The 11768-nt window shown below is 34.8% G+C and overlaps 1 protein-coding gene and 1 long non-coding RNA gene across 5 annotated transcripts; both read right to left on the reverse strand.

The window, feature by feature from the left end:
- Positions 1-400: 400 nt before the first annotated feature.
- LOC143747524 (Fc receptor-like protein 5) lies at positions 401-11643 on the reverse strand. Of its 4 annotated transcripts, none has more exons than XM_077240319.1 (9): positions 11550-11643; positions 11407-11433; positions 7267-7524; positions 5535-5828; positions 4143-4412; positions 2186-2479; positions 980-1114; positions 875-899; positions 401-789 (listed from the first exon to the last, which is right to left on the reverse strand). In XM_077240319.1, the coding sequence occupies exons 1-9, from the start codon at positions 11575-11577 to the stop codon at positions 684-686; spliced, it is 1437 nt and encodes a 478-aa protein (XP_077096434.1). In that variant the 5' UTR covers positions 11578-11643; the 3' UTR covers positions 401-683. The 4 variants fall into 4 exon arrangements, with proteins under 4 accessions (XP_077096434.1, XP_077096433.1, XP_077096436.1 ...); XM_077240318.1 differs by having other exon boundaries at positions 401-792; XM_077240321.1 differs by lacking the exon at positions 980-1114.
- On the reverse strand, positions 8469-9754 carry LOC143747527 (uncharacterized). Its single transcript, XR_013206753.1, has 2 exons — positions 9594-9754; positions 8469-8699 (listed from the first exon to the last, which is right to left on the reverse strand). It is a non-coding gene; the product is annotated as an uncharacterized LOC143747527 (long non-coding RNA).
- Positions 11644-11768: the final 125 nt, after the last annotated feature.

An 11768-nucleotide genomic window follows, 5' to 3' on the forward strand; every position in this document is an offset into this window, starting at 1 on the left:
AAGATAATTTCGTGAATACGTCGTTTAAATGTGTAAATTTTAACAACGATCGGGTAAATACATAATTAGTAGGCTATATTACTTAATATAAAACTGAAATGTGCAATATAAATGTTTACACTTGAGTGTTATCATCATCTAACATAGAAATCTAACTGACAAGATGCAGCTTTAGTTAAGAGATAGATTTGTTTTCTGTAAGAAAAAATCGACATACCGTAGGCCTAACAGTTACCTGATATGCACGTGAATCGAAGATCATAATAAAAAGAATTAAGTCACGAGATTGTCAATTAGAATTGAATTGAATATTGAATTCTGTTTTAAAACCAAGCTCTTGTTAAAACAAAGTCTTTCACAAAAAATACTCCAATACTTTTTTTTTGTAACAATATATTTTTTACAGTGTTGGATTGTCATGTTCATTGATGATACAACAATGTCACTTAGCCTATGTTTGTGGCCTTGCATTTATTTATTTATATATACCTTATCTATCTATTTATTAATTAATTAATTATTAAAGCAAGTTCAATAGCAACATTTGGTAAATTAAACATTTAATTGGTATATAAAAGCCTTACAATCTTAAAGATACAACACATTTACAACAAAAAGTTTAGCTCCAACCATAATTAAATACACCTAAACCAGCTAATCAAGGTCTTCAGGATCACTAGAAACTATAGTGTGGTTGGAGCAGGTCTGGTCTGGTCCGCAAAATTCACGATGAATGTTTTCATTTCCACAGTTTGAGGTTTAAAGGAAACGCCAGCTGGAAAGTTCATTCTGCTGAGAAGAACAGAAGAGAGATTAGATCTGTTCCTTACACGGCATCATATCCAAATGAAGCTTTTGACAGACTAAAACTCACGGCATCGAATCAGACTGGATCTCATCTGAAAGAGAAGGGAGAAAGAAAAGCATGATAAAAACCTTATGCCAAAAACACATGATGAAACTAGTGGACTGAACTTACGGTTAATGCAATGTTTGCAGGAGTTATTTCTGTGCTTGGTCCTCCAGAACAGAAAACATGAGGCTCCTACGATGACCATCAATAGAAAACCACAGAAAACTAACGCAATGACCTCCATGGGCGTCGCTGACAAATCTGTGCAAGAACATACGAAACCATCATCAACTTTCCTTAAAGTCACCATGAAATCAAAACGGACAATTTTTTGAATGTAATATTGCAGTGTTTATTCTAAGGGTAGGTTTACACAACAACGATATGCTTAAAACGGAGAAGTTTTTCCTTTGAGTTTTTCGCGTACAGACGACACCACTGTTAAAACAATCCCCATTCACACGGATCCGCGAAAACAAATAAAAACGCTGTATTCTGCTGCCAGGCCAGTAGATGGCGATGGAACACGTAACACGCATGTGCATGACAGCATCGTATCCAGAGATTCACGTTTTTGTTGTTTACACGGAGACGGTTTTCAAAAACTTGCACTTTGAAACCTGTTTTCGAAAGTTCGCGTTTTCTGGCACCCAAAACGCTGTTGTCGTGTAAATGAATTGTCAAAGCACATAAAAAGTTTTACGTTTTTAGTTGAAAGCGGTGTCGTGTAAACAGCCCCTAAATGATTTATCGGTGCACATCATCATTATTGTTTTAATAATCTTGAATCAGAATAAGTTCCTCTTGCAGCATCTCTTCTCTTCTCTGATGACGAGGGAGGGGCTATAACCTGTCACTCACATGAGACCAACAATAGCAAACCACCACCATCCAAATAACTCCCCACAGACACAATCAAGCCCCGCCCACATTTGTTCTTGTTCCAGCAGCGTTTCATATATACGGCACTATAGGCAAGAAATATATCTGGAATTGATTTGATGGTTGTGGTTTGGCCCGAGTGGAACGCTTCTGGAACAAGAACAAATGTGTGCGGAGCTTGATTGTGTCCGTGGTGAATTGATTGGATGGTTGTGGTTTGCTATTGGCGGATCTCATGTGAGTGACAGGTTATAGCCCCGCCCTCGTCATCAGAGAAGAGAAGAGATGCTGCAAAGTTATTTTGAAGTTATTCTGATTCAAGATTATTAAATCAATAATGATGTGCACCGATAAATCATTTATAATACTGCAATATTCCATAAAAATCAAGAATTAGCGACTTAAACGTCTTTCTTGATATTCACAGGACGTAAAGAAGCACACGCTCACCTGTCTTCTGTATGAAGAAGTCCTCACTCTCCACCCAGATTGAGCTGTCGTTGAAACTGTCCCTCGCCCGGCAGCGGTAATAACCAGAGCTGACGTCCGTGAGGAATAAGATCTGCCCGTTCTGCATCACCAGGTGAGCGTCGCCCTCTGGTGGAAGGGAGGAACGGTTCAGAGACCAGGAGAACGTGGGAAACGTTCCTCTGTCGGGGAAACATGTGAGCCGAGCCGCTGTCGTCACTGCATCGACATCATAGAGGTATTTTACCATCACTCGCAAAGCGCCACCTACTGGAACTAACAAAACCAGTTAAAAAACACGTTTAAAGGAAGAATAAGTCTCCAGTTTTGCCAGGTTTGTGCCATCAAACCACTAATAGATATTGAGATTTGATTGAGACACTTATATAGTAAATTGTAATTTATTCCTCTGATCAAAGCTGAATATTCTGCATCATTACTCCAGTCTTCAGTGTCACATGACACTTCAGAAATTATTCTAATATGATGATTTTCGGAAAATAAGTTGCACCGGGTCAAAATTGCAATTAAAGTCCCCCTGTAGTCAATCATCACCAAAATTACATATTTAAAAGTTTTTTCCTTGAAAGTAAATTTAGTCGTCCCTTAAAATATCTTGAATGTAACTCGACACCCTGCTTCATTTAGTATCCGCGGTTCTATGAATATGCAAATGAGCCCTGCCTCCACTCACTCAGAGATCCACTCGTTGACGATCACACGTTGATCTGATTGGTTACAAGGTAGTTTGTGACGTCAGAAACACCAGCGATTTCAAAGCGTGTTTTTGAGACTGTCTTTGGGTGCGTTTACACTTGTATCCGGATGTTGTCCTCTAGGGCTTTGACTTTTTCCAAAAAATCATATTCGAAGTTTGTTTGTTTATTAATATAGATATGTGAATATATTTGAATATTAATTATTAATATTTTGACCATTAAATGCCGCGGCGCTAGAGCTAAGCGGGCTTAATCCCCGAATGTTTTAAGTAAAGCCCCGAATATTTTGTTACCTTGTCTTTTTCATAGAGCAACACAATTAATCAGAAAAACAAATGTGTAATTTTTACCTCTGCATTAAAGGTACTTGCAACGTGCTTTTGCAGCGTTGAGTATTGTAGCCAATCACAGACATGTCTGTTGAACGCATCGGCCAATCAGATGAGTTCCTGTGCTGAAGATGTGTTTCGCGCGAGCTCACCGTCACCGAGTTCTACACTTTTCGCAAACCTGTCATTATTATTGGCAATAAACTTAAGATGCAAATTAGAGATTCTCGGCAATGTATTTGATATTCTTGATGCTGCTCTGATGCACTCTCCATTACGCACCGCTCTGTTTGTTTTCATGATGACTAAAAGTTCAGCGGTATAACATTAGCTCATCGTTGTCAAAATGATTAAAGAAGCCGGGGTTTACCGTTCACAGAAGGATGTTAACAGTGAACGAATACCTGGTAAAATGTAAGTAGCGCCACACGTTGCTTTTCAAATTGGCGTGGCCATTGTTTTCATATACAAAATATGCGCTGCGCTAACCAGGGCACTAACGTCACCTACAGGAGCCCACATGACCAATAATTGCCTTGCTAATGAGCTCGTGATTCACAACTTCACCAGGCGTGAAAAAGCCTCGGAATCTGAATTGAAAACAAAGGTTACAAGCAAACACATTTACAAAAAATAATGCCCATAACAGGTTTGAATATTAAAGGCTGCCTAATATTCGTTCGAATATCATTTTTAAATATTCAAATTCTATTCGAATAACGAAGTTCGGAGTCAAAGCCCTATTGTCCACATACACAAAACACCACATAGACATTAACAACATTAAAAGCTGTATTTTCACCACAGGGGGACTTTAAACACACAGATAACCTTTACCTAATTACATTTAGAAGTAATGTAATACCAGTAAATAAAACGAGACATACTCACCCACGTGTAAAGGCACAGGATCAGACAGAAGCTGCTGTGTTTCTGCCTGAGCTTTACATTGAGCCAATCCCATATCTAGACCTAGAGAGACGGGCCGAACGGACCAGAACTCCAGTGAATCCACACGTTTCACATCCGTTTCCAGTCCATTCACCAGTAAACTGAACGTCACAGGCGGAGATCCACGCGCCAAACGACAGCTAATGTTGGCCATCAGGCTCGAGTCGTTCGAGAAGACCACGAATGACAACTTAAGCGTCGAGATGTACTCTGAAAATCATAAAACATTAAGCCGGTTCTGAAATAGGATGCATATTTTTAGAGAAACAGTTATATTGAACAAAAACAAACGTAGCATCTGCAAGACATGCCCTTGAAACAAGCAAATGCCCTTAAATCTAGGTAAAGTTTACTAAAATCAAGCAAACAAATCTGCCAATGGTAAGAATTCTTGAAAATAGCATAAATATCTAGTCACTAATAAATGCTATTGGAAACTATCTTAAAACTAGACAAAAATGCTTAAAACTATGCAGTTTTTACTTTTTATAAGCACTAAATAAGTAATTTTAGTGAAGATTGCATAAAAACTAGAATTTTTAACCTTAAATTCAGCATATTTAATACACAATAACCTGAAAATAAATGAAAATTCTTAAAACAACCCAATAAATTTATAATTTTAGTACATTTTACTTAGATTTAAGTGCATCTTGTATCAAGAAGGGATTTTTTTTTGCAGTGTAACAAAAAAAAATCATATTTGTCCTCTCTTAATTAAGATTGTTGACATTAGAATTTTTAGGGGTGTTATTATTATTAAATTAGCACAACAATCTAACTAAACATGCACAAAAACTTGCACTTTATAGCTGTCACTTGTTTCTGGTAAAATCTACCTCAAAATTAGCTAAAATTCACTTGCCAAAGACTGAAGAAGAGCAATTTTCTTAAATAAAGATTTATATTATAGTGTGCAATGTATTTTATAAGACATTTTGGTAACACTTTACAATAACGTTCATTAGTTACCATTAGATAACTACATTAGTTAACATGAACTAAGTATGAACTGCACGTATACAGCATTTATCAATCTTTGTTAATGTTAATTTCAACATTTACTAATACTTTATTAAAATCTTTACATTAGTTAATGCACTGTGAACAGCTGTATTTTTATTAACTAACAATAACAAAGATTAACAAATACAGTAACAGATGTATTGCTCAGTTAGTTCATGTTAGTTAATACGTTAACTAATGTACCTTATTGTGAAGTGTTACCGACTTTTAATCTTTCCTGGCAAAAAACAATATTTTTTCTAGACATAAGATTTTTTACTTTCTTAGATTACAATTTTTGCAGTGTGTTTGCTGTCAAATTGTTACTTTTCACGATGACATGGAGGTTTCGGCTGCTGGAGAATCTCGGGTTGACCTCCATCATGTTTTGAGCTGTGCACGCATATGTCCCAGCATGCCGTTCACTCGCGGCGTCCACCGTGAGAGCGTCTCCAGAGAGCCGATATATATCTGATGAAGCGTTGACCTGTTGTTGGTCATGATGCCATGTGAAGGACAGATGCGTTCCCTTCCTGACGAGACAACGCAAGGAAAACTTGTGTCCTTCATACAGGATCGGGGGATCTGGATCTGAGCTCACACTGGCACCGATGACTGGAGCTGACCGGGACAAAACATCACAACAATGACATCACGGGTTTCTCCAGAGCGGCTAATATATATATATACATAAACTAAATTAATGACTTTTATTTTTACAACAAAGATGAACCATCACTGAGCTTACTTAAGCTGGATTGACTCTATTTTCTTCTAGACACAAACTGTGTTGCATTATTTTCCTGTTATCTCTGTAAAGCTGCTTTGAAACACTCTCTATTTTAAAAATCTCTATATAAATAAAGATGACTTGACTTGACAACAACACCAAAATATCTGTCAATCAAACACGGTCATCGTCACTCACAACCAGGGTTAGTACTGGCGAGTAAAACTGGGAAATGAAGCCGAGTTAAAATAAAATATAAATGTTAGATGAAAAACTTTGACTGAACAACTATTTGAAATGTTGCCTTAAAATAAATAGAATAATAAATTACACAAAAAAAAATTTAACTGAAATAGTAATATGTATAAATGTTTTTTAAATAAAATACAAAAGCACAAAACAAATTTGCAAAAAATTAAATGAAAAACTTAACTGTAAATAAATAAGTACTAAAACTGAAATAAAAATAAATGAAACTTAAATAGTAATATTTAAAAAAGAATGACTTAATAAAGTAATATATAAATATTAGATGAAAAACTTTAACTGAACAAAAATGAGAAATGTTGCCATAAAAAATGACACAAGAAATGTATTAAACTGAAATAGTAATATATATATATAACTAATAAAAATACAAAAACACAAAACAAAATTGTCACACATTAAACTAAAAACTTGACTGGAAATAAATAAATACTAAAATGTTAGTAAATAGTAAATATTTATAACAAATTACAAAAACACAACAAAATAGCTAAAAAATTAAACAAATTAAAATGAAACTTGAAATAAATAAAAATAAACTAAGCCTAAATAGAAATATTTAAACAAAAGGACTTAATAAAATAATATATAAATATTAGATGAAAAACTTTGACTAAACAAAAATTCGAAATGTTGCCTTAAAATAAATGAAATAAAAAATAATTATATAAAAAAATTAAACTTAAATACTAATAGTAATGTAAAAAAATACAAAACCATCAAAATAACAAAAAATTTAACTAAAATATAAAATATAAATATTTGCTTGAAAAACAAACTAAACTAAAATTAGAAACGTTGCCTTGAAGTTGAAGCATTTTCATGTTATGAAAATAATATGTATAATATTATACATATTATATAATATAATATATAAATAATAAAATGACAAAAACTAATAAAAATTAATATAAAACAAAAGCTCCTTCAGAATATGAATAACTAAAATACTCAAATAACACAATAGCAATAGCACATTTCAGTTTCTGACTTGTACTTGTAAATCAAAACAGATTTGAATTTCGTCATTTTTAATTACAATAATGTTCTGGTTTCACTCACTCACGACGTGGAACTGGATGCTGTTGCTGGTTTGACCTCCAGTGACCCCGCAGTAGTACTTGCCCTCTGACCCCTCGGTGACCTGCAGGTGGAAGGTGGCCTTGATGTTGTTTTCTGCCCTAATAAGATCCCCCGTGTCCTTCCTGAGTTCAAAGGTCAGAGGTGAAGTCCAGCCTGGGACCTCACAGTGAAACTGGACCTGAGATCTCAGATAAGCTTTACTGGGACCAGTCAGAACCGGTTTCAGACTCGACCCGCCTGTCAGACCGCAAACACACCTCAATATAACCAGGAACACTTTACAGTAAGGCCACGTTAGTTATTAGTCATGTTAGTTCATTTATTATTGCGACTCTGGATCACAAAACCAGTCACGAGTCGCACGGGTATATTTGTGGCAATACATTGTATCGGTCAAAATTATCGATTTTCTTTTATGTGCTCATAAACGCTACTTTATCAGAAAAGATAAAGAAAGATGAAATGAAAATAACATTGAAACTTTTCTAAAGACAGTCCGTTCCCTTCAGACACATTCATATAAAAACCCCCGCGCCGCGCGTTGACTGTGAAGCGGTCAGTGCTCATGTTTATCCAACGATGTCAGTGTTGATATTGTGAATCTTATGTATGGGAAACACTAATATAATTCGACAACTATTAATTATAGTTCAACCTGTCCATCTCCACTGTCACGCTAGTAACACACACATCTGTGCATCACCAGTGAACAGTGAAAACACCCTCTCAAACAGTGTCGCGCCGCGTTCCCATCGTTGTTAAAGCGGCACACACCGGTATATTAAAAATTAATATCATAACAAAAATAAACCCTGGTATTAAGTATGAGCCGGCACAACGATATGCTTAGTTTTTCCTTCGAGTTTTCCGCGTACAGACGACACCACTGTGAAGACGATCGGATCCAATATTATCTGTCTGCAGTCCCGGAGGCTGCATTTTCAGGACCCCACTTCTAGGACCGCGTTTCTAAGACCCTTTTCTTTCAAGTTTTATTACACCCAAATACTACTTTCTTTATTGCAATTAAACCAGGTTCCTAGAAATGTTGAGAAATTATTGGGTCTAAGTAGCATATAATAACTCAAGTAAAATAAACAAGGAATCATTTTATAGTCTTTTCAGTCACTATGGACCACATTTTCAAGTACAGAGGGAAGACAAGGATGACTCTGGGGGTAGATTTAAGATTTTGTATTTTACAAAATAATATAAAACACCTGAACTTGAACACACAAAATATTTTACAAAATAATATATAAAAACTGAAATTGAACACACAAAATATTTTACAAAATAATATATAACAACTGAACATGAACACACAAAAAAACTAATTTGATCATGACGTGAACCACATAGACAGAACTTCAATGGATGGACAAACACATGGACAACATCATCACTGACTCCTAAGAGAGAGAAAGAGAAGTGATTTAAATAAGGAACATTTAGTTGACCATGTTCTACTCTCTAATTTTAAATTTCATATTTAAAAGATCTTAGTTACCACAGAGTAATGATAATGATAAAAATAATGATATCAATCTCCATACCAATTAATTTTCATAATACAATTATTGCATACTGTTCAAAGATGTGAAAAAAAAAATGATTTTGATGTTCTCGGAACAAAGGTTCTAGAAACACTCATGTCGTTTCTTGAAAAACATTTTTAAGTTAATTTCATATAAATAAATAGACATAAATTTGGCCTAAGCCTAGTGCTTAACCAATTTATTTATTTATCTTTTGTCATACTATTGCCTACCCTGAGCTGTGTCCTTGATAGCACTTCATATAGAGTACAGTATACAGTAAATGACACAATCTAACACGTGGGATTTCAATTATTATAATGGCCTCTCGGATATGTCTGACTATTAAAATGTCATATGTCTCAACCAACTTTATAAAACCATGTCAAAATGAAGAGACGTACACATAACATGTATTGTGGGTAACGTTAAACAGGCTGACTGTGAGCAGGTGACAGTGAAAACATTAAGATTATTTTAACTGAATTAAAATGGAAAAACAATGAGTAATAAACAAGCTTTCAGAACAAACATGCTACAGTTTATTGTGCTGTAAATAAGTCAACACAGGCTTATCATGCAACAGTTCCGTTAAATGAACGTGCTAACAATTCATTTTCCAGCATTAGAGGCTAATATATGATGGCTATGCATTCAAGACTGTTTAGCAAATCACCAGCACGTTGGCAACGTTAACTTTCCAATGAAATGCATCAAAATTGTTTTTAAAGTTAAACAAATAAAAATTGATTCGCATTTGATACTCACACTCTGAATGTCATTCATCTTCGCTGGTCCTCTAATTCGATAGGTGGCGTTGTCACTAAAAACCTAGGGTCCTAGAAATGCGGTCCTAGAAGTGGGGTCCTGAAAATGCAGCCTCCGTGTCTGCAGGCAGATGCTACTCATCGGATCTGGTAAACGACTAAAAACGCTGTGTTCTGCTGCCAGGCCAGTAGATGGCGATGAACACTATAGACTGAACACGTAACACGCATGTGCATGACATCATCATCTTCAGCGATTTGCGCTTTTGTTGTTTACAGGAGAACGTTTTCAAAAACTTGCACTTTGAAACCGTTTTTTTTAAACGCGCGATTAAGCGTCTTTTCCATGTTGATCAGACTTTTGTCCTAACCAGCCGCGACGGCGACACGAGACGATTCTATTTTAGAAACGGTTTCTATTTTTCTGTGACGTCGCGCTGGAACAACAAACACAAAGTGTGGCAATGATGATCTCAGGTTCTGTTTATGTGCTTTATTTAATGTTAAAAGCGTGTAATGTGACTTTGAATATCATTTATGCTCCAGATTTGCAGCTGTAAAAGCAACAATGGATAATTCACCTCAGATCTTGAAATTACACAAATGGAAACAAGAACGTTCAAACTGTGAATAAACAAGTGTATTATTTGACAAAGATTGTTTTAGTAACTCAGCCTATGTATTTTTATTAATGTTTAAATGGTGTAATATTTGTGAATTTGATTATGAAGCTACTTGTACATTTTCTTGTGAGTGCCGTCAGGATTGCTCTCTGGTGCTGCGAGACTCCGCCCACACGCTGTTCTGATTGGCTGTGGGTTTTGATTGATTTTGATTGATCGTGTCTAGTGTGGACAGAACAATTATTTGTCGCAGGAATATTATCGTATCACATTAAGTTAGGACACGGCGTCAAAATGATCAATATTTCTTTTATGCCAAAAATCATTAGGATTTTAAGTAAAGATCATGTTCCATTATTCAAGATATTTAGTAAATTTCCTACCGTAAATATATAAAATGTTTATTTTTGCGAGTGAATGCAGCAAAATCGCAAACATGGACAACTTTGAAAGCCGATTTCTCAATGTTTCGATTTTTTTGCATCTTCTGATTCTAGGTTTTCAAATGTTGCATCTCTGACAAATATTGTTCTATCCTAACAAACCACACATCAATGGAAAGCTTATTTATTCAGCCTTCAGATGATGTATAAATATTAATTTAAAATAACGAACCCATGTAAAGTTTTTGTGGTCCAGGGTCACTAATTAACAGTGAGCAACACACTTCTTACAGCATTTGTTGAAGTTAGTTAATAAAAATACAAGTGTTCACTGTGTTCATGTTTACTGAGATCCATTAAATAATATTAACAGAGACAACTTTTGATTTTAATAATGTATAAATGTTGAAATGTACTGTACATAGACAACATTAATAAATGATTTAGAAGTGTTATGTTAACTCATATAGTTAATAAATGTAACCTTATTGTAAAGTGTTTTCAATTGTACATCATAATGTATTTATTTCAATTGCTTAGGATGAGCATAAATGTGTTAATCGTGAAAACAATTCAATTTAATCGGTTAAAAAGTATACATGTAGATTGTAGAGCTTTATAAATGTATAAAACTTGTTATTGTGCATTTAAAACATTTAGTTTATTAATACTAAAACATGAAATTCATCTATATGACTGATAAATATGCAGCTTATTTAACTGTTTATGTTAGAAATGTGTAGTTCAATTGAATGGAAATTTTATATTAAAGTAGAAGATTAGTGAAATTAAGAATAAAAAGAAGTACCGATTTCTGTCACAAATCCCAACAAAACTGAAACACAAAAGAGGAATCCGGTAAATATGAAGTGAGTGACTTTCACTGTGAACTTCACAAGTAAACAAAGTATTTCATTAATGGGTTTCTGTCGTAAAAACATCATAACTCACCGTAGATTAACATGAGGAAACGCTGCATCCTTCAGTCGCCTGCTGATATCAAGACTGTGTGTGTGTGTGTGTGTGTGTGTGTATGTGTGTGTGTTTGAGATATTTTCTGATCATGTGTTCATCAGAGATAACGAGCTTCATCTCGTCACTGAAGCTCCACATTATGAGACGCTTTTACAGAATCAGAATTCCACTACTCGTAATAAAATAAAAGATGAA

The sequence above is a fragment of the Siphateles boraxobius genome, unplaced genomic scaffold (genome assembly GCF_051911475.1).
Source record: "Siphateles boraxobius isolate OS27281-9 unplaced genomic scaffold, OSU_SipBor_1 223, whole genome shotgun sequence".
In the NCBI taxonomy this organism is placed as follows: Eukaryota; Metazoa; Chordata; class Actinopteri; order Cypriniformes; family Leuciscidae; genus Siphateles; species Siphateles boraxobius.

Coding starts and splice junctions, on each gene's coding strand:
- LOC143747524 (XM_077240318.1), bottom strand. CDS start 11,577: ATGCAGCGTTTCCTCATGTTAATCTACG. Junction 11,434..11,549: donor TTTCCTCATGTTAATCTACG/GTGAGTTATGAT, acceptor TTTGTGTTTCAG/TTTTGTTGGGATTTGTGACA. Junction 900..979: donor CTGCAAACATTGCATTAACC/GTAAGTTCAGTC, acceptor CTTCTCTTTCAG/ATGAGATCCAGTCTGATTCG.